Genomic DNA, 22489 nt, shown 5'->3' on the forward strand with positions numbered 1-22489 from the left:
CTGTATTCACCCATATTTCTCTTTTCTTCACCTTCTATAGTAAAACTATTTAAATAGCTTTACACCCAAACACCCTCAGCGCACACTGTATCTAAACTTCCCTCTTTCTTTTTAACTCCCCCTTTAGTTTTTCACCTGTAACATTTCCATATCTCACCATCCTCATCTTGCACTATTTCTCCTAGAAGCCAATTCCCATCACTCCTTCCTAAAGATGCTCTCTCTTCAGAACTAATAATGTAATTAGTTCCATTAATAATAGAACTAACTATATTATCAGTTCTGATTCATTTTTTAATCACCTATCAATTTTTCATGGTAACTTTTTGCTCTTTAAATTGATAAAATAGTTGCTGATTGTAACCACAGAACATATTCCCCTTTCCTGAAACCCCTTTTAAAAAAAAACACATTAAAAATGCAATCCAAAATTTATTTTGGATGAACTAAGTTGATGAGCATCTAGCACAAAAGTAGTCATAGCTCACCTATTTTTACTCATATCTCTAGTTTTTTAAAGACTTCCGTTCTGTACTCTAAGATTTAAACTGCAGACACCTCTATGCTAGAGTCCACATAATTTATTGGCAATTATATTTCTTCACAAAGATGAAACAAACTCACTTGATGCTCAACCTCATGATTCAAGACATGAGTACATAGGAAGAGATCTTATCCCAGTGTCTGAAGGCTGTGAGGGTCTGGATGGGAACAACAGGCTTCAGCTGAACCCTGGCACTGAGTGGCTCTGGACTTTGGGTCCCATTAGTTCCACAACTGGTTACATTAGCCATCTCATTAGAGCTAGATCTAGACTAGGAATGTTCTGGGTAATATCAGCGTGGGTTCAAGGAGATGTGCCTTCTTTGTCATGACAACTACCATATGGAACTTTCTCCCCCCCCTCCCAAAAAAAATTGGATTACTTCTATCCTTTTTGACATTCCAGAAGGTCCTCAAGACCTGGTTATGTAATCAGGTCTGGAGGTTCCACGAAACCAGAGACATGCTTAAATGGTTCTTTGCCTACTGTTTATATTTCTGATTTTATAATATTTATTGTTACAGTGCTTTTTTTTTTAAAAAAAATAACTTGTGGTTCTTTACATGTGTTTTTCCCCCATTTATTGTAGGCCATTCAGAATCACCTTCAATGAGATGGGAGGCTATGTAAATTTGTTTAATAATAAATAAGAGGCACTGAAATATACAAACATATACAAATGCCCACAAAGCATTTTAACTGAGAAATAACTGCAAGAAAAAAAATAAATGAAGGGGTGTACAAAAATGCACACATTCTAAAGCAATCTATCTAAAAATGTGTTAGGAATTTTTAGGCAAACTTTTAAGAAACAAATTCACAAAGTGGTGTTGAAGTGAGACACACCAATTTTAAAGGTAGGAAAATAAAAACCACAATAAAATTGAACATCAGATTCCCTACAAAATTGTGAGGTGTGAAATGTCTGCTCATCAGCACTATAGTCTTGAGTGGACCCAAAGGAACCCTGTTGAAACTGTTAGGCAGAGGAGTCTACAGCATATGATTGTAAATACTCACAGTTCTTTATAGGTGGCATCATACAGAGTCGACCACTTGTTCTGCTGATGTGGCTGCCATTTTATAGATTGGTAGTTGGGATCCAAGTAGGAAGAGCTGTTCAAGCTGTCATTATCCTGAATCAGTCCTACAGCAATAAAAAAAAAATGAACTGAAATTTGCCCATATACCTGATGCAAATGCTACTTTTCTATTCCTCACTCGCAATGCAACAAAACCCATAAATTTTTAATTTTTTTGCCTTGTATTCATTTTACAACCACAATTGGGACCAGAAATCTTGTTGCTAAGCAAAGTATCATTGTTGGAAGCTGACTGGGAAGGTTACAAATGGAGATCGTGTGACTGTGGGATGCTGCAACCATTGTAAATGTACAACAATTTACAATGTGCCTGATCACAGTCACATATCAGTGGGAACACTCCAACAATTGAAAGCATTTTTCAGCACCATTGTAACTTTGAACGGTTGCTAAATGAATGGTCGTAAGTTGAAGACTAACTGACATCAGTTTTCTTTTCTTTTTTTAGAACTGATGAGACTTCTCACTTCCCACTCTCAATGTGGTTGTACAAAGATGCTCTTTCTGAAAATACACTGCCTTTCTGTGAACTTCAGTCCAAACCCCATACCTTTTCTCCATGTACTATTTAATAAAAAAAATCTACCTCTTTGGAGCATAAATAGTATCTGGGTACTGGTAATACTAGAACGGAACAGAAAGAATAACTACAGTACAAACCTGGGGAGAGCGCCCCCTGCTGATGCCAGGGAGGTGTCTGAACTCTTTCAGAGGTGAGGGGCACAGATCCTGTACCTGGCTCCTGTTTTATCATTCCATTGAACATCTGGGCATTGAGAGTGTTTGATGGTGACTCTGAGTGTTTCCTCTTCTTGGCAGGGTGCACTGGAAGTCTGTGGAAATCAATCATAAATTACAACAGGCATGCAAAGGAAAAGTTTATTCAAATTGAGCCTATGTATGTATGTGTGTATGAGTACATATACTGTATATTATATAAACATACACATGCACACATCTTGTATCCCAGACATAAAGTTGTCCAGTAGGAAAGACTAAATTAGATTACTAGCCTCCAACTGACAGTCACAACCTGACTTACAAGAGGCAAAACGGTTCCAGCCATAAATGTACTCCTCTGGTACCTTTCCAACCTTGTTCCCAAAGAACTTACTCTGCTCCATGTTGTTGAAGTAGCTGATGAAGCATCTGCGACTGCTGAGCATGATGGAGGTCACCAGGTGACATGCCTTGTCCTATAGTGAACTGTGGCATCAGAGGCTCAGCCTTCGCGTACATGTCCCGTTGCATGCTGGGATAGTGATGGCTGTGCTGCTGCTGGTGTGAATGAGGAGGTGGTGGTGGTGGCAGTCCCTGAAGGTGGGGTGGGGGTGGAGGAGGCGGAGGGGGTGGGGGATGCTCTAACCGTGAAGGGGGAGTAACTTGACACATATTCTCAGGAGTCATAGTTCGAAGAAGGTGAGGATCTAAAAAGAACCAGAAAGATGGATTAATCTAAATGAAAAGTGTCAGTTCCCTGTTTTCAGAAGTCCTAAACTATGATCAATCATCCCATTTCGGCTCTCAGTCAGAACAGCACAAAATAATAAATACAAAATGTCAGTTCAATAATAGAGACATTCCAGGTCCTCTCCTTAGAGTTTCAGCTTTCATTAAAACAACAAGTAGATTATCAGCTTTTTCATCAGTAGTTGGGAGCTGCATGGTAATAATGCAGCAATGTTTGTAAAAGGCAATGGCCAGATTTCAGCCCTTTTTTATATTTTAACAAACATTAATGGGGTACTAAATTTAATAGATGCTCACTGAATCTATGTTTATTTCTTGCTGCATTTGATACAAAACTGTTAATTTTATGATTCTGATTCTGGTTTATTGCTTGTTGCATGTATGTACGCTGAGAGTTTATGCACTGGACACAAATTCCTTGGGTATCCAATCACACTAGGCCAGTGGTGAAATGTAAAATTTGTTACTACTGGTTCTGTGGGCATGGTTTGGTGGGAGGTAATGTGACTGGGTGGGCATGGCCAACTTTTTTTTTTCTTTTAAAAGCATTTTTTCTACAACCTCTTTGGCTGAAGAGGTTGTAAAAAAAATGCTTTTAAAAGAAAAAAAAAGCTTCTAACGATCGGGCAACTTAGCTGGAGTCGTCAGAGCCTTTTAAAAGCATTTTTTTAAAACAACTTCTTCGGCCAAAGAAGTTGTAGAAACAATGCTTTTAAAAGGCTCTGACAATCCCAGCTAAGCCGCGCAATCATCAGAGGCTTTTTTTTTTTACTTTTAAAAGCATTTTTCTACAACAAGAGGTTGTAGAAAAAATGCTTTTAAAAGTTTTAAAAAAGCCTCTGATGATCGCACGGCTCACCTGGCATGGGCGGGGCAGGGATTTTTGCTACCGGTTCTCCGAACCACCTGCCATCATCACTACTGGATCGGGTGATCCGGTCCAAACCGGGAGCATTTCACCCCTGTTCTTGGCCAACAAATAATTCTACTTCTATTTCTGTTTCTGTTTCTATTCTATTTCTATTCTATTTCTACTCTATTTCTAATTCTAATTCACTCCACTCCACTCCATTCTAATGTTACCTGAGAGCAGGGGTGAAATGCTCCTGGTTCGGACCGGATCACCCGATCCAGTAGCAATGGCAGCGAGTGGTTTGGAGAATCCCTGCCCACCCCCATGCCCAGCTGAGCCTTGTGATCATCAGAGGCTTTTTTTTTTACTTTTAAAAGCATTTTTTCTACAACCTCTTTGGCCAAAAAAACCCTTTAAAAGTAAAAAAAAAAAAAAAAAGCCTCTGATGATTGCGCAGCTCAGCTGGGATCGTCAGAGGCTTTTAAAAGCATTTTTTTCTGCAACCTCTTAAGGTTGTAGAAAAAAATGCTTTTAAAAGTAAAAAAAAAAAAGTTGGCCACGCCCACTCAGTCACATTACCCCCCCAAGCCACGCCCACATAACCGGTAGTAACTAATTTTACATTTCACCACTGCCTGAGAGCTTCTCATTGACTTTCAGCAGTGTGACCTTGATCACAGCCACAAAAAATGGCTTAACAGCTGCTTATGTCCCAAGGACTGTGGGTTGCTCATATCTATCTATCTATCTATCTATCTATCTATCTATCTATCTATCTATCTAGTATGAGCAACCCGCAGTCCTTGGGCCATAAGCAACTGTTAAGCCATTTTTTGTGGCTGTGGTCAAGGTCACACTGCTGAAAGTCAATGAGAAGCTGTCAAATAACACACAGACAGAGAGATAGCATGTACATGCATGCAATTAGTAAAATAAGTCTGAACCACGTTACTTAATGAGAAATAAATTTAGTTTTCTATCAAATGAATTAGAATTTTAGGAAATAGCTAGTATGAATATGTGCATGCATATCTGTGTCTATGTGCGTCTGTATATTACACAAAATGTATTAATTATAGCATTTAAATATATTTAAATATGTGTTGTCTAGAATAAATGAATTAAAAAAGAATAAGAACAAACAAGTTCAAATCCAGCAAAAACACTATCAGGCAGTAGCTAAATTCATACTGGAACAAACTAAGGAATTTGAGACTGCAGAGAGCCAAACAGAGAAATGTGTTATATGATTGGTCTGATATGATCCTTCTGCATGATGGAAAAAAGCTAGAGCTAGTTAAGTTTATATATCACAAGAAATATTGACATTTGCTTATTTCATGTTCTGACTTTGTTCTGACTTTGTTTATAGAAATAAAGAGCAGTAATATAAAATAAGAAGCTAACTACATTTTTTAACTTTGGTCTCCTACTAATACTCTCTCCAGAAATATATATTAACTATATATATTAACTATCAGCTTCTTTGTAATTATTCTGCATTCAGATTCTAGTTTATTACTGACTATACACCTCTTCCCGCTCCACTTTTACTGTTTATTCTCCCCATTCAAAGCTGCACTTATCATTTGATTTCCTTCTTTTCAGTTCTGCCCCAGGAACTTTTTTCTACCACACCAACATGATTCTATTTTCTTCTCATTCCAATGCCATGAATGAGATAAGCTGAGGTCATATTTAACTGTATTGAAGTTGAAGTAATGTTTTCCACCTTATTCTGACATTATCTAGTGAAGGGAAATTAAATTACTGGCAATGATTAAGAACTGAGACAGAATAGGAATTAAGGAGGGAAGAGCAAATTTAATGTTAATGGTTCTTTGTCAACTCAAACATGGGTGGCTAGTTCTATAACTTAGTAATGGAGAAAGATCCGTTGTCTCTTAAGACAATACTGAATCTGAAAAAGCATGAAATGTTGGATAAAAATACACTAGGGTCCATACAGAGACACAGTAAATTTTCTATTTTGGAATAGAACATTCTAGAAAATAGAATTAATAACCAACCTCTCAGCTTTTCCATGTTTGAAATAATAAACAAGTTTGCAAAATGAACTTGATGGATCCTGTTCAAGGTTTAATTTCAAAGTAGTTCATATAGGAACCATTTTACTCATTTGAGCAAATCATCATTTCCAATGATAAATACCCATTGCATGCCACTTGGTTAGCAAAAAAGGAGCCTTGGTAGTACAGTGGTTTAATGCACCCTGTTATTAACACAGCTGCCTGCAATTTCTGCAGGTTCGAATCTTACCAGGCTCAAGGTTGACTCAGCCTTCCATCCTTTCTAAGGTAGGTTAAATGAGGACCCAGTTTGTGGGGGCAATAAGCTGACTTTGTATAAATATACAAAAGTATGAAGGCTATTGCTTAACGCATTGTAAGCCGCCCTGAGTCTCCGGAGAAGGGCGGCATATAAATCAAATTAAAAAAAGAAAAAAAAGAAAAAAAAGAAAAATACAGCAAATCCTTTCTCTTATCATTTTTGGGAATGACCTATAACATATGATGCTCATAATGTTTGTGAAGGTAATTACATTACTGAGGCAAACTATAAAGCAAACTTCCGAAGGAAGTTTTGCCACTTAAGGGTAGTGCTTAGCATAATAAGCGTCCCATCATCCACAGCTATCATAGCTAATGGCCAAAACAAGTGGTAGTTGCAGTCTATCTCATTTAGAAGGCTATGACTTGCAGAAAGTGTCTGCAGAACATTCACCAAAGCCCTTGACTCAAGTTCACATCCCTCCTTAGTACAACAGATTGAAAGTTTACTTAACTTTGAAGCGTGATTTAAAATTGGAAATGTATATACAAGGCTTTGCTCTGTCAGAGTGTAGGGCTAACATTCTTATTAAGTCAAAAAGGTTCCATTCAAAGCCAAAATTAACATGCTTTGAATTATAAGAAACTCAGGAGGTAAAAAAGACAAATCTGCTTATAGATATTGGTTTTCCCTCAAGCTTACTAGTGTGGCCTTCTCCAAACTGGTGTCCACCCTCCAACTGAACATATTGTCCATTACCCACAGATAATACAGGATGTGATTGTAATGGTAACACATGGAAGAAGAATGGAAGAAGAGGGTTTAATTTTGATCACTATTTGGGCCAGAAAAATCAATAACAGAAGCAAGTATTATTATGGTTCAGAAAGACCAGTAATTCAGCCATTCTTCCATCTCCACCCTGCAATCAAACAGCACTTTTAACTATCCACATTCCATTTTAGGATCAATAATTAGAAATGGTCAAAATTGAAGAAGCTATTTAAATGTTAAAGCAATATTAAAATATTTTTATAGATGTATATTATAGGGGGTTGTTTATCCTATGATGTGTATATATGTAAGTGTGGGTGTATATACATAAATACAAATAAAGTGGATTTCATGCACATTTTATTAAACCACTTTTACAAGGCAGGCTATAACAAAACAAACATATGAAACAGTGTCCTTGAACCAAACTTTTTATTTAGCAATGCTGTGAAAATAAACTGGGTGCCTAAACTATTCCATTATATATTTTAGCTCATATGAGAAGCGAGCAGTGTGAGTTCATCCCAATTCTGAGTTCATCCTAACTCTGTTGGCCACAGTTTGATAACTGGGAACATCTTATTATTTTGTACTGATCAATAGTACAATGATCAGTGCAAAATAATAAGACATTCAATTCATCCAATAGGTATACTTTTGTCCTCATTTCTTGCCATCATTATTCTCTGATTTCAACTTCCCAATATCCAAAGGTTCCTCTAAAAAATCCACCCACAGAAAACAAATAAGAACGAGAATTCAAAAAATGAACATTCTCTTCAAACAAATTCAGACTTAGTGCCCTTCCAACCTTTTAAAGTTACTGGAGTGAAATAGTTAATGTTCAGGGCAATTAATCAGATTCTTCTGTAGGAGGATGCATTAACAGAGGAAGTAAAAATGATTATGAAATTAGAGGTGGGGATTAAACACAGAGGAGGCTGACATAAAACATAATAAAAAAATAGCATTAGCACTTCCCCATTTCCTTTCTTAAAAAATAACTATTACAAAATCTTTTTGTGAAGTTGGGTGCAAATTAAAATATGTTTATTAATAAGTTAAAGTTAAATGAAGGTTGAAGCTTAGAAATGACATCAAATGACAAAGGATGGTGAAATCCCACCCAAAAACCCCGACTCCCCACAAACACTCAAGTACCACCAGAACTTTTAGGAATGACAATGGTTGGCAGCTGTTTCAGAACAGACAAAACAAAATATTTAGCAAAAACTAATTTTTCACTACTTCAAGTTAAGGTGTAGTCACAGAACTGTGCTCTAGATGATACTGAAATCCTACTACAATTTCAATTTTCAAACAATTTTAGGCTTTGTAATAAACTAAGTAGACACCCATAGAAGCAACAGCAAATCCAAATGTTTATTGTTTGAAAACTGAATGGTATAACAACTACCGTAGAGTTGTACCATAGAACACTGAAGCAATATATATGTTCTTGAAAGCTATCTCCTCTTTCACGTCTCAAGGTTACCTGGCATGCGAACGCCTCTCTCAAAATAAGAGAAGAATTCTAGAAATTATGAGATCACAAATGCAACTCTTTATACATACTCCAGGGCTTCCTGGAGTTGGTGCATTACCCCCCCAAAAATCTGAAGTTCAAATTATTCCTCCCTCCCCCTGCCCACCCCAGGATGATGAGGTAGGTGCTGTTGTTTTAATGGTGAGAGAAAGCAGTTCACTCTGTGGCAAATACTCTGGCCCCTTGGCTATATTTAAAAAAAAGGGCCAGGAGGAATTCCAGGGATTTTTGTAGTGAGATAAAAAGAACTCTTGACCTTTTTCACAGAGAAAGGAGAAGGAGCTACTTCTACAATGAACAAGGCTTAAATTTTAAAGGCAGGGGCCATTGGGGAAACTTCTGAAGTTTGCCACAGGCAGGACCGTGCCCTTAATTCTTTCGCCCCTATTGCTAATTCTGTTGTCTCAACCTCCGAAAAAGACAACAAAAGTAGCTAGTGAGACATAATTCTCCCCTTTCACACCTACAAAGCATGGGCAGCACAGAACAGACACCATCTGGTTAAGGGGGCGTGGGGAGAGAAAGAGGGAGAGAGGGAGAAAGACCCACCCTCTGTGATGTGGCTACGACTTCTGTGCCTGTCACAAGAATGGGAAGAGAGTCCTTGACATCAAATATAGCATACAAAGAGAGGGCAGGAGCCACAGAGTATACTCACCACCTAAAAACAAGCTCATGACAATACCTCTGTTTTGTTCTTCATTTCCAGTACGGATTTGTCTTTACATAAACCTGCAGGAGTCTTAACAGCATGTTCACCCAACAAAATGAGGCTTAATCCTTCTGTTCCGTGTCCTCACAGGGCAGGTCACCCTTATCCATTTCTCTTTCTCTCTGGGAAGGCAGAAATACACCTTTCCCTTCCCACACGGTCTTGTGTTCTTGGTCCTGCCCACCCAAACCGCCCCCCCTTTCAAAAGGGTAGTGGGAAAACAATAGGCGAAAGTCTAAGAATATTTACTAACTGATAATCTCTTCACGTATTGCAGCAGTCTGTTTTTCCCTTTTCTGATAAAGATTTCAGAGCCAACCACTTCTGCCAACCAAAGAGGGGGGAAAGGCTGGTGCTTGGGCTCTAATCTTAGCACTTACCATTCACCTGCTGAGGGGAGTAAGCTTCGGATCCGGAGTCTGGGGGAGAGTCGGGTAAAGTGCTGAAGAGCAATTGAGAAAAAGAGAGGAAAAGGTCAAACAAATGTCTAGCAGAAGTGATTACGGTAAAATAGGTTCTGAATCTTAGGTAGATGGACTGAGAGAGCATATAGCCCCATAATCTACACCACCCCTGGTTAGCAGAAATTAATTATGAATTTGTCGTTAAGATTCTTGAATACAAATGCTTCTGAACCTGAACTCAATCTTATCTCTAATATAGCAGGTCATCCAGTAACAATTCCCTTCTACCAAAACCCTTTATTGCCAATAGCTGTTCCTGCCCAGAGTAGCAGGAAGCCTTCCACTCTTAGCACTCCAAACAATTCACTACAGCCCTTCCCCAATGAAAAAGCAGGTATTCTCTCACACCCATACTATTCCTACCAGGAGCATTTTAATGTATTATTCTTAGGCATTTCATGTCATGACTTTTGTTTATCTGCTAAAGAGATCCACCCTACTTCACTCAGCAAGTCATCCTTTTCTGAAAGAAGCCAGACAGAATCTGTTGCTCATGAAGAAGATCCCCATCTTCACCGCAAATACAGAGAAGGACCCACTGACAACATTTCTGTAAATCTATGGGTCAAACTGTAGTTTCATCAGGTAGCCCTGAGATCACACAGAAAACAATTTCAAGCAAAACTAACTCAAGCATGACAAAGAATATGAATTAATGCTTTTGTAAATAAAATAATCTTCCAAAGATTCCACAGGATCAAACAACTTATTTAGCAATAGCACGTAGACTTATATACCACTTCATATTGCTTTACAGCCCTCTCTAAGTGGTTTACAGAGTCAGCATGTTACCCCCAACAATCTGGGTCCTCATTTTACCCACCTCGGAAGGATGGAAGGATGAGTCAACCTTGAGCTGATGAGATTTGAACTGCCAAACTGCAGCTAGCAGTTAGTTGAAGTAGCCTGCAGTACTGCACTCTAACCACTGAGCCACCTCGGCTCTATTATTTCTTAAGTCAGTGAAATTAAGCAAAGTTTCTAGTCCTGGTGGTTTTTCTATAGCCAGGTGTAAAGATTTAATTGACTTTCTCATTTATATGGAGCTGAAAGTTTACATCATGGGTCCTCAAACTGTGGGCTGCGGGCTGAAGACATTAATCCGCAGGGCCACGAGGTTGCCCTGCCCACATTACCCCACACACCCTTCAGCAGAGCGCAGGGCTTGCCTTCGGGAGCCCTGCGGACTGAAACTGAAAGGTAAGCTCAACAAACTTGGCCTGCAGAATACTGCTGGAGGTGGTGGTAAAAGGAGGCCATAAAATGGGTGAAAATGGCCCGTTTTTCACCTCCCCTGCCTCCAGAAGATAGAGACAGAGAGAGAGAGACAGAAAGAGAGAGAAAGAGTGGGAGAGAGAGAGGGGGGGGAGAGAGAGAAAGAGATAGAGGGAGGGAGAGAGAGAAGAGAGAGAGGGAGAGAGAGAAAGAGAGAGAGGGGGGGGAGAGACAGAGAGACAAAGAAAGAGAGAAAGAGAAAGAGAGAGAGGGAGGGAGAAAGAGAAGAGAGAGAGGGAGAGAGAGAGTGAGAGAGAAAGAGAGACAAAGAAAGAGAAAGAGTGGGAGAGAGAGAAAGAAAGAGAGGGGGGAGAGAGAGAGAAGGAGGGAGAGAGAGAAAGAGAGAGAGGGAGAGAGACAGAGAGACAAAGAAAGAGAGAAAGAGTGGGAGAGAGAGAAAGAAAGAGAGGGGGGAGAGAGAGAGAGGGAGGGAGGGAGAGAGAGAAGAGAGAGAGGGAGAGAGAGAAGGAGAGAGAGACAGAGAGAGACAGAGAGACAAAGAAAGAGAGACAGAAAGAGGGAGAGAGAGAGAGAAAGAGAGGGGGGAGAGAGAGAAAGAGAGAGAGGGAGGGAGAGAGAGAAGAGAGAGAGGGAGAGAGAAAGAGAGAGAGGGAGAGAGACAGAGAGACAAATAAAGAGAGACAGAGAGAGGGAGAAAGAGAAAGAGAGAGAAAGAGAGATTTCTCAAGCTCCTTGGGGTTGAGAAGAATGGCTGCAAAACTGAGTTTTCTGAAGTGGACCACTAGTCTCCTAAACAACTGAAAAAACAATTTAGTAAAAAGAAAAGGCAACCAAAAGAGCAACATGAAAACAAAAGCAAATAAAACACTCCCAGAGCAAAACAAATTAAAGTTTAGTTTATGTACATTGTTCAACGGACTGTTTAGGCCACGCCTAAAGCATGTTTTTCTCAGATGTTTTCCTTCCAATTTAGTTGATTGCATTAAAGTGTAGCCCAACCAATTGTTATTATTGCTATAATCAGTTCTTCACTATTAGGATATCCAGGTAATTCATTTTCTCCCCTTTTACTGAATTTGATTTTGGAATCTTTCATCTTATACATTAGGCAACCTAAGTATACTTTGGATATCATGACAGCAGCCACAGTAAAGTTTAAATTGTTGTCATATGCCCATGCTATTCTATGTCTTCCTGATAATTACTAAAACTCTTGATCCAAATTAAGCATATTGTACAACACTATGGTAAATTATCAAGTTATTCTTATAATGAAAAAATGTATAATATATTTCCTATTATATCTAGATCTATATGGATGTTTGTAAAAAATTTATTTTGTTTAACTCATTTCAGTACTTTAGAATAGTTATTTGTAGAAAGGTTTCCTCACTGACAGAGTTTTAAAGAGTGTTTTGGTAGCATTCTATGAGCTTAATGTAAAATTAATATAAAAAGAGAATATTTGGTGGGGGGGGATGTTACAGGCTACTCCAGTGGATATATAATATGGATTGAATCAATTTCTCTGTTAGAAATGTAATATTTTCAAGGAGATTCATATGTTTTGGATTTGTTCTATGGTAGCAACATTTTGTTTTAATATTCATAAGGTTGCTAATAGGGTGAGGAAAAAGAAGTAGGAGATAAAAGTGTGAATGTAATATTATATTTTGAAATTTGTAACTTAAGGAAGTATGAAGAATTTTGATTTACTATGAGTGGAATATAGCTAAACAGGTGAAAAAATATTAAATTTGATCTAAAAATTTGAATGGAAGACATGCATTCACTTTCTACCTATAAAGTGGCCTTTTATTGGCATTTTGTAAAGCCCAATCAACCATGTGGTATAGTTTTAAACTATTTTTGTTTCATGTATATTTATATTTATTTCAGAATCATTTTTCTTTCTGGTTCATTTTACCTGAATCTTCTTCCACTCTTTTTTTAATTTTGTCTATTGCTATTCTTTTTTTGTTTGTTTGTATATTAAATACCACAATACAACTTTTAAAAAGTAGAACAGTCTACACATAAACCCCCAACTCATATAAAATAGAAAAATCTCAAGAAAGAAACCAAATTTTATAGTTTCTGTTAACTTGTTATGTTTCTTTCAATGTAATTTTACTAATATATTTGTATTACCCCAGTCTGCAAAGAACATTACAGACTAATAAACAGAGTAGGAAACGATTTAGATTCTTTTAGATTTACTTCAAAGTGCAAAATATTTTCAAAAAATGTCATTTTTAAAGCAAAATTGAAAATGAATTCCTCAAAATTAACAGCTAGTTCTTGGTGTTTCAAAACCAACCTATTTGTTCCATAAGGCAATCTTGCAAGTTTCTAACAGGTCAGTGAGGTCAGTCCCAGCTTAAAAGTCTGATTCTATACATACCTTCCAGCAGCTGATAACAACTGCTATCAAAATTGAATGGCAAAGTCAAGTAAACAGAAATAAGCCAGTTGAAAGTGAAAAGGTACAGAAGAAAATTTAGTAAAACCCAAATAGAAAATGAGTTAATGGAGAGTCAGTTCAGGACAACTCTGAATTTCCCACTTGGGTGGGATAATCAGGGTAACTGTCTGAAGTGCAGGTCACTAGTTATACTTATGCCATAGACTTTTACACTTAGTACACGTAGTACAACAGTACTAATGGCTAGACCAGGGGTGGGTTCTACTTACTTTTATTACTGGTTTGCAATGGGGCCCCGCGCGCACACTCACTTCGTACACACGCACACTCTTCTGCGCAAGCGCAGAAGCGTTTTGATGATGTCAGGGTCAGTGGGCGGAGCCTCCTGCCGGTTTTACTACCGGTTCTATAGAAGTCCTTAGCTGCAGTTCATTTAAACATTTAAAGTTAGTGGACCTATCAATTTACATGGTAGTTCACAGTCTTTACTTTTCGTGATGACAAGAAAAATAGTGAAAACTCTAGTTTTCATAAAGCAGATAAGGTTTTGAAATTAAGATAACTTGAAAATGAAAATGAAAGGAGAGAAGAATATGTTACATCAGAATGGTTTACAGCACTGAACATATTTAAGTTTAGTCTATGAAAAGAATTAGAAAGCCTGGTGAAGACAGTGAAACAATTAACATGCAAACTGAAGTATATTTTAATTTGAGGTAGAAGACAAGAATGTGAGGTTTTAGGCACAGACTTAAAAACGATGATAGCACAGAGGAAATTTGTTCTGTCCTCAGGACACCAACCAAAGGCAATCTTCTAAGTACTGATTTATCAGTATGTTACTTGCCCCCAATAAAGTACTACCTACTTTGTTGTTGTTGTTTTTCTACAGGTGGGGTATACTTTCAAACAGAAGTCTGATCTACAGCTACCTATCAGTTTTTATTTTTTAAAGATTCTTAAGGCCCATAGAGGTGAACTCACCATTTTTCTAAGGCACCAAAATGAAACAGGGAACCAGATTTCAAGGGGCTGGGGGGGGATCAAAACTGCCCTTGTGAATGGCAGCAGCAACTGCAAGGTTTGCCTAGCAGCTATCTAGAGTTGCCATTGAGTATGGAGTCATTTAAGGTCTAAAGCTATTCATTGGGGGAGGAGGGGGATGACACAGAAAGCTGTGTTTTGCTTTGTAATTATATGCTTGCTTCTCACTTAAAAAAAATGAAATAACATTTTAAAGGGTAATTAGTCAAGACTGGCAAGTGGGTGTCTTATGGGTATCCCAGATCTGTGCTGTTCCCTTGGTTTCATTTCTCTCTGTATGACTTTTTATAGACCAGATGCATGATCCAGGATTTCCAGATTTGAAAAGTTACTTGGGGTAGCCCTAATCTTATCTAAATATGCATATTTTGAAAATCAAGACAAAACATCTTGATCTGTCTGTCAATATTTATGTGACTGAAAAGAACGCTCTTTTTTTGTGTGGTTGTTATCTCTGAGCAATTACAAATTAGAAATGGTCAAAATCTCATGAGATTTCAGCATATATTTTTTTTAAAAAAATGGGGTGCATGAGTGCCATCTAGTGGTGTTATATCTGTCATAATGCCTGCGCTGTCATAATGCACGGGCAATCCCAAGTGTGAACTATGAGGCAAAGGCACACACTGGAATAAGGGACATTCCTTATACCTGATAAATACATTTCCTCTTATTCGATGGGAAAAATTGTAAATACAAAACCACGATCTAATTTTGTCAGTCTAAGCTAAGAAAGGTCTAAGAAAGGTGCATTTTGGTATAAGACGACTTCAGGACACACACCCAAATATAGTGTTATCTCAGGTTAGCAAGTGAAGTCCAAATCTATCTACTTTCTCAAGCCCACCTTCCAGTTTTTAACTCTTGTGTAGGAGTCAACTCAAGCCTAACTAATCTTATGCTCGAATCTCATCAATTGCATGCTTTAAATTTTGTGACTCATCCTTCTTTAGAAGATTAGAATATCCATAAATGTTTTGTGGAATCATTCTGTCAACAGCTAGGAAGCATTGCTAAGCCAGTATGCAGTTGACTTTATAAGCATAATGGTTTCTGTAAGAAATCTGAATTATTGGTCATTTTTGTTTCACTATTATTTTTTTCTGGAAAATTTCTTTATAATATTATAATTTTATTTCCTGTCTATCTTAAACAGCCTTTTGGTTTTCTATTTTGGCATTATTTTCACACATCCCTACAAAACTGCAATGAAGATTCAGTATTTCATTTACTAGAACTGAAGTCCTTCTCTAATTGTCCCAACTCTCTTTAAGCTCTCTTTTGCAGAAGTCAGCAAATATATAATTCCTTTAAATCTTTTCATAATCTCTTTTCCACTAAAACAACATATCCCATCTCTGTTTTAAAAAAATGAAATTTGATCTGGATTCCACATATTAGTCAAAAGGATTTATAATGTAAAACCCACAGATGATCTAATTCAGTTCCCTAAAACTGAGTCACATTTTTAAATTCAGTCTCCCTGTCCAATCCCCCATGTTATGTTTGAAACACTAAGATGACATTGGTTGGTAAGAGACATTACAGATTTGTTCACATTGTTTTATGTCTTTAAACCACTTTAATTATTTATCAATTTAAGGCCCTGGAAACTTATATTTGCATAACCACAGTCCCTTACTTACCCAGATGTGTAGGAGGCTTCTGATTTGATTGGAGGAGGTATGTTGGACAGGCAGTGGCCACTGAGAAACCCTTTGGGTACTACCATGCCATTGTTGTTATTGCAGTTGAGATGGGCACTGTAACTGGGCCCACATGGATTTGGCAAGGGGGGACCGTGCCGTATTGGAACTTGACTGCTCGAAGGGCCAGGATGGAGACCATGACGGACTGGGACTTGGGTGCTTGGGGGACCATGATGGAAGTTACCACTGGGTACAGGAGTAATTACATGACCAATACTGGAGACAGATGCATTGACAGTGGCAGAGCTGGCAGGCTGAGTATGAGGATAACCGGCTGATGCTGGAATGTCAGAGATGGAATCTAAATCAGAACTGAAAGAGAAAAGTTGGACCATTTGTGTAATATGTGCATCTTGCCACTCTGACATAATATAAAGACTGTATCTATTTCTAATCATATACATTGTTGGACTCAGCCATAATGTCAACCCAGGATTTTTAACCAGGGTTTTTCTTTTTTGAACAAATTTATTGGCTTGATCTGCACATCTAACTTACTCTCAGTGGATAGGTTCAAACATAAAGGAAAGCCAAAAGCAAAACCTGCAGTATTCCACCTTTAGGAAAATATGTAAAAGTACTGGAAAGAATGGAAGCAAAAGATGAAGAAAATATTAGCTCACACCACCATAATCTCATATGCAACCCTCATTATCACTCTTACATCAAACAACATCATGGAGTACTAAGAATAAAAGTGAAAGTGAAAAAGGACACTTACATATCTTGTGAGTCCTCTTTACCGATGTATTCTTCCAGGATGCTGGTGTCAATGTTTGATGCTTCAAGAGCTCCGTTAATATCATGACCTGAAAGAAAGACCAGATATCACATAAAATAGCAAAAAAACAAAACAAAAAAAAAAATCCAGACAAGATCAGTCATTTTCTATAAGGAGCTCTGATAATTCCCCATAACAAAACTTCTGATTTAAATAACAGAATTTACTTTAAAATGTTAATTGAAATAGAAAAGGAAATCCAACCCAGATGATAAAAGTATTTATTACTCTAGAATAATCAGCTGGAAGAATGGAAGCCATTTTATTCACAAAGTTTCATGCATCTAAAACAGTTTGTATATAACATATATAGTGGTAAGGATGAGAGGGGGGAAATGGAGCTAGAATTGACACTGAATCATGTGAACACAAAATTTGTTGCAAAATGTTGATGAAGATTCTCAGTCATCCAGGCAGAGATGTCTGAAATTGTCTGAAGGTTGAATCTTTGTAATGGGACTAATTTTTAATTTCAGAGACGTTTCACTGCCCATCCAGGCAGCTTCCGCAGTCAGCGCAAGGCGGTTAGGCAGAGAATCATTGGGATGTACCAATTCCTGCCACACCAACCTCAGGGGATTCTTTCCTAAAATGATTCAATGATTCAACCTTCTGACATCTCTGCCTGGATGATTGAGAATCTTCATTGTCAAATCATGTGGTTTGTTTCTACAAAAAGCTATAAACTATTAAGATGATTTATTTGCCATATTGAAACAATATTCTGTCAACTGACTATCTTAACAGGAAACACTGCACTTTCTTAAGAGAAATAATTAATTCCAGTCTATTACTCTGAGCTAACCAAAATCAATGACTGCTCTGCTGCTTCTTATATTCCTGTCATAGTTCTAAATAAAGTTTTCTACCTTTTCATATATTAAAGGCTGATTGGCTGTCTGGTTGGCTTGCAGGCTTCATATGACCTTCATCCAGTGGTGAAATCCAAATTTTTTGACTATCGGTTCTGTGGGCGTGGCTTGGTGGGCATGGCAGGGGAAGGATATTGCAGAATTTCCATGCCCATCCCACTCTGGGGCCAGCTAGAGGTGGTATTTGCCGGTTCTCCGAACTACTCAAAATTTCCGCTACCAGTTCTCAGAACTGCTCAAAATTTCCGCTACTGGTTCTCCAGAACCTGTCAGAACTTGCTGGATTTCACCCCTGCCTTCATCCCTTCAATACCAACCAACATCCCCTATCAAGATTTGGTAACCCAATAACAGGAACAATTTTTTGTATTGCCCCTATGTCATGAGAACCGGGGAGAAAGGAGGGGGGATAAAATAAGAAGTAAAATCATGTTTTAAGCTCCTGTGGCTTTAAGCCACTGCTTCTTAAAGTGTGGTCTGCCCCAAGAGATGTACAACAGGGATCTATAGCATCAAAATTATTTGCCAGATATTGAAAATATTTGCAAAACATTGAAGCACTATTACTGTTTTCATGATTGCTTTTTACTTGATAAAAGTTTTACTTTGTTAAAAAAAAGTTTCATGAACATTTTTTATATATGTTAATATATTATGGGTGTGATATTGCTATTTTTGCGGTATTCAATAAATATTCAACAATAGTATCCATTTTAATTTTAATGCAGTAAATGTCAATAAATATAACTCATACAAACACAAGCTCTTTTGGAGTCCTCCATAATTTTTAAAAGTGAGAACGGGTCCTAAGAATAAAAAGTTTAAGAAATGTGCTTTAAGCCTTCTCTTCTACGTAGAACAATCATTCCAATTTAAAATCAGAACAGTAGAATAGAACTTTCAATATCTATCCTATCTGGAAATGTCCCTGTATCAATGCCAACATATCTCTTGCATAGTGGTGAGATCCAATTTTTTTTACTACCAGTTCTGTGGGCATGGCTTGTTGGGCATGGCAGGGAAAGGATACTGCAAAATCTCCATCCCTCCTCACTCTAGGGGAAGGATACTGCAAAATCCCCATTCCCTCCCCACTCCTGAGGGAAGGATATTGCAAAATCTCCATGCCCACCCCACTCTGGGGCCATCCAGAGGTGGTATTTGCCAGTTCTCCGAACTACCCAAAATTTCCACTACCAGTTCTCCAGAACCTGTCAGAACCTGCTGGATTTCACCCCTGCTCTTGCAGTTCTTGCCACTGAGCTTTTAAGTTTCATAAATTATTATTATTATTACATTATTATTATTACATTTTTAAAAAGAGCAAAAAGACTAGCTCACGCTGCCTCAAGTAGTAACTGGTTTCTTTTTCCATTGTCTTACAAAATTCTCTTCTTGCTTTTGCATTGTAAAAATGCATTGAGTTCCTTGATAGAAAATGCTTGCTTTATATAATTCCTGGGAGCCAGAAGTTCTCTGGATTTTAGATACTACTCCTGGTGCTTAAAATATTTTCAGTGAAAAGGGAGAAGGACTGCTATTCAGAGATGCAATAAATTAAAGACATTTTCCTGAATTCTCATCTCATTAAAATGCTATGCCTATGCTCACTAGATAAACACACACATACAATTTCCCACCCCAAAATCTTGTTCTACCCTCCCCGCCCCCACAAGAAGCATTCTGGTTCAAGATTAATCCTCCATCCCCACACCCTCCTAAAGGGGAAAAAAAAGTGGAATAAAACAAAAAGAGTTGGTTTCAACCTAGAATTGCATCCAATGAAAATCTTTTTCACTGCTAGGGAAACAAATCAGCAGAAATAAATCCAATGAGGAATTTTGTCAGAGGAATCCATGAGTGTGCTTAGAAAAGTAGAGAGTAAAAAAGGAAAGAATAAGGGTTTTGCTTTTTTTTTTTAATCACACAAATTGGGAAAGAAAGGGCTGGGACAGGATGTAATGAGAAAGCCTCCAGTTCTGTATTTGCTACCCTGTGAAGAATCCACTAAATCAAAATCACCTCATTCCCTGCTTATTATTATAATAGGAAAGCAATGGCTTAATCCACACTCTTATCTTTATCTGTACAGGTAGTCCTCAACTTACAACAGTTTGTTTAGTGACTGTTCAAAGTTACAACGGCACTGAAAAATGTGACTTACAAGTTACGATCGTTTTTCAGTTACGAACTTTGCAGCATCCCCGTGGTCATGTGATCAAAATTCAGATGACTGGCAACTGGTTCATATTTATGACCGTTGCTGTGTCCCAAGGTCATGTGATTTATCTTTTGCGACCTTCTGACAAGCAAAGTCAATGGGGAAACCAGATTCACTTAACAACTGTGGCAAGAAAGATCGTAAAATGGGGCAAAACTCACGTAACAACGGTCTCACTTAACAACAGAAATCTTGGACTCAATTGTGGTCGTTAAGTCGAGGACTACCTGTACTGATGCTACTTTGAGAATTAGCATTCTTCTTGAAGTTCAAGACTTGGTGCTCCATTGGTTTCCACATTTCCTGCATTTTGACATCCATTTTCTAATTATGCCTATCTTCTTGTTTAACTGGTATTATTTGTATTCTATCCTGCATAGCTTTTCTTACGTTTAACTTATATTTTAAAATATTTTTTTCTTACAGGATGGAATTGGCCTCTGTATATGGTTAGCCACTATTAAAAGCATTATTTTTTAAAAAATAATGTTTTAAGTCCCTTGTCAGTTTATTTAACAAATGCCTTTTCAAGAGTCCAATGGCAGTGTGTTACTTTCCCTCTTTGAATCATATGAAATATCAATACATTTAGAGGCATGTTTTCCATTATAAGCATTACATTGATTCTTCCATGTGGTGCTGCTAATAGATCTTTCTGGTGACATTGCAATGTATAATTCCCAACAGAGATCGAGTTTTTCCAGGAAGATAACAAGTAGGGCATGAAAGCAAGATTTCGGCTAAGCAATGCCTAACTTGCCTCAAGTGTTAGTTCAATGTCTAATAAATACTGTGGTCAGTTTTCATTTTCATTATGTTCAGATCAGAGGTGGGTCTCAGCAGGTTCTGACCAGTTCTGGAGAACCGGTAGCAGAAATTTTGAGTAGTTCGGAGAACCGGTAAATACCACCACTGACTGGCCCCGCCCCCATCTCGGGAGACTCTGCCTCCCGAGTCCCAACTGATCGGGAGGAAATGGGGATTTAGCAGTAACCTTCCACTAGAGTGGGGAGGAAATGGGGATTTTACAGTATCCTTCTCCTGCCACGTCTACCAAGCCATGCCCACAGAACTGGTAGTAAAACAATTTGAAACTCACCACTGGTTCAGAAACAGCATTTGGAAATAAATCTTGAAATGGATATTTGGTGAAATGGATAATGGTGAAATGGATATTTAAAATATAGGAATATAGCTAAACTCAATAAGGCAGTATCATTTTTATTCTTTTCATAGTAGTAGAATTTATTTGATATCCATTCTGAACAAATTCTGTTGCAACAATCACAGCTCTTTATTTTCTAACATTTGAAAGCAATAAATTGATCGGCTACATTTAGTAAGCAAATCTGTCAGGATACAAATCAGAAGCAAATAAAGAATTCAAGCGAAAAAAGAAATCTATTTCTGTGTTGTATGTGCATGTTGGATTATAACTCACATGTTCAGAAAGAATGGCATATTGCTTTTCCTAGCCAAAAAGTCATGTGTGGATCTGGCAAAATAAATAACAAATGCTGTTTATTTCAAGCTTTTCATTGTGGCTGTTCCACCATGGTATTATTTTTAGCTTGAGTGGTAAATCTGCCAGCCATCTTGTCTTGAAGGTCACCTTCTTGAAGAACCTCAAAAGGAACCCAAGCATAGGTGAGATAAGCAACCAGAAGCAGGACGCATTTTGGTTGGATATCTTAGGAACTAGAGAACTGATAAGAATTCTTTTTTTTAAAGAGTGCCAAGTCCTATACTGTAGTTTTGATAAGGGAAGAGCTTTTCCGTTTCTTACTTTAAAATAAGCAAAGTCTCTGAAGAGTTTTTCCCAACTTTAGACTAGACGCTAGAGGAATTTGAATTAGCCACCCTAAATTAGCATTGGTTGACATGTCATTCCAAGTGTCTCAATATGTTATTTTTTCCCCATGCTGTTTCTTGCCTTAATACTCAACTCTTAAAGTTTTAATGCAAGCAAAAACAATGGGTTCAATCTTATGTTCTCTCTTTCAACTACCTGAACAACTGGGAATTTCTTTTCCAAATCTGTTCTTCATTTGCTTTTTCATAAACTCCTTCATATGTCTTTCTGTCTCTTTAGAGCAAAAAGCATCTCTGGAATGTCTGCCACTCAGTGCAAGCTCTTAAGAGCATCTTGTTGCTCAAACTTCTACTCAATAAAGACTTGTTACCAAAAGCCAGCTTAGGTGATTAATTACAAGCTAACACTACTCTTTTTGGAGTCACGAGCTCTTAACAACATTAAGCAATGCCCCTTTGCCCCCATCCCTTTCCAGCTAGAGATTAGAGGGAAGCAGGAAGCTTCAGAAAACTCTCTCTCTCTCTCTCTCTCTCTCTCTCTCTCTCTCTCTCTCTCTCCCAAAAGCTGCTATATTGTTCGTAGTTCTAATAAACCAGGTGGTGATGATGATTATGATGACGATGAATTCAG

The 22489-nt window shown here is 37.8% G+C and overlaps 1 protein-coding gene across 9 annotated transcripts in view; it reads right to left on the minus strand.

Moving 5' to 3' along the window:
* Positions 1–22489, minus strand: part of MYRF (myelin regulatory factor) — a 112067-nt gene that overhangs the window by 46074 nt on the left and 43504 nt on the right. For 8 of the 9 annotated variants that reach the window (XM_060687788.2, XM_034420183.3, XM_087883340.1 and 5 more), the window contains exons 2-7: positions 16894–16981; positions 16110–16484; positions 9675–9736; positions 2762–3074; positions 2308–2480; positions 1565–1691 (exon numbers count right to left, since the gene is read on the minus strand). In XM_060687788.2, coding sequence (XP_060543771.2) covers positions 1565–1691; positions 2308–2480; positions 2762–3074; positions 9675–9736; positions 16110–16484; positions 16894–16981 — 1138 coding nt within the window. Of the gene's footprint in view, positions 1–1564; positions 1692–2307; positions 2481–2761; positions 3075–9240; positions 9336–9674; positions 9737–16109; positions 16485–16893; positions 16982–22489 lie in introns of those variants that run through there. The other variant, XM_060687789.2, reaches the window with a different exon arrangement.

Source organism: Pantherophis guttatus, chromosome 1 (genome assembly GCF_059756535.1).
Source record: "Pantherophis guttatus breed Tessera chromosome 1, ASM5975653v1, whole genome shotgun sequence".
NCBI lineage: Eukaryota > Metazoa > Chordata > Lepidosauria > Squamata > Colubridae > Pantherophis > Pantherophis guttatus.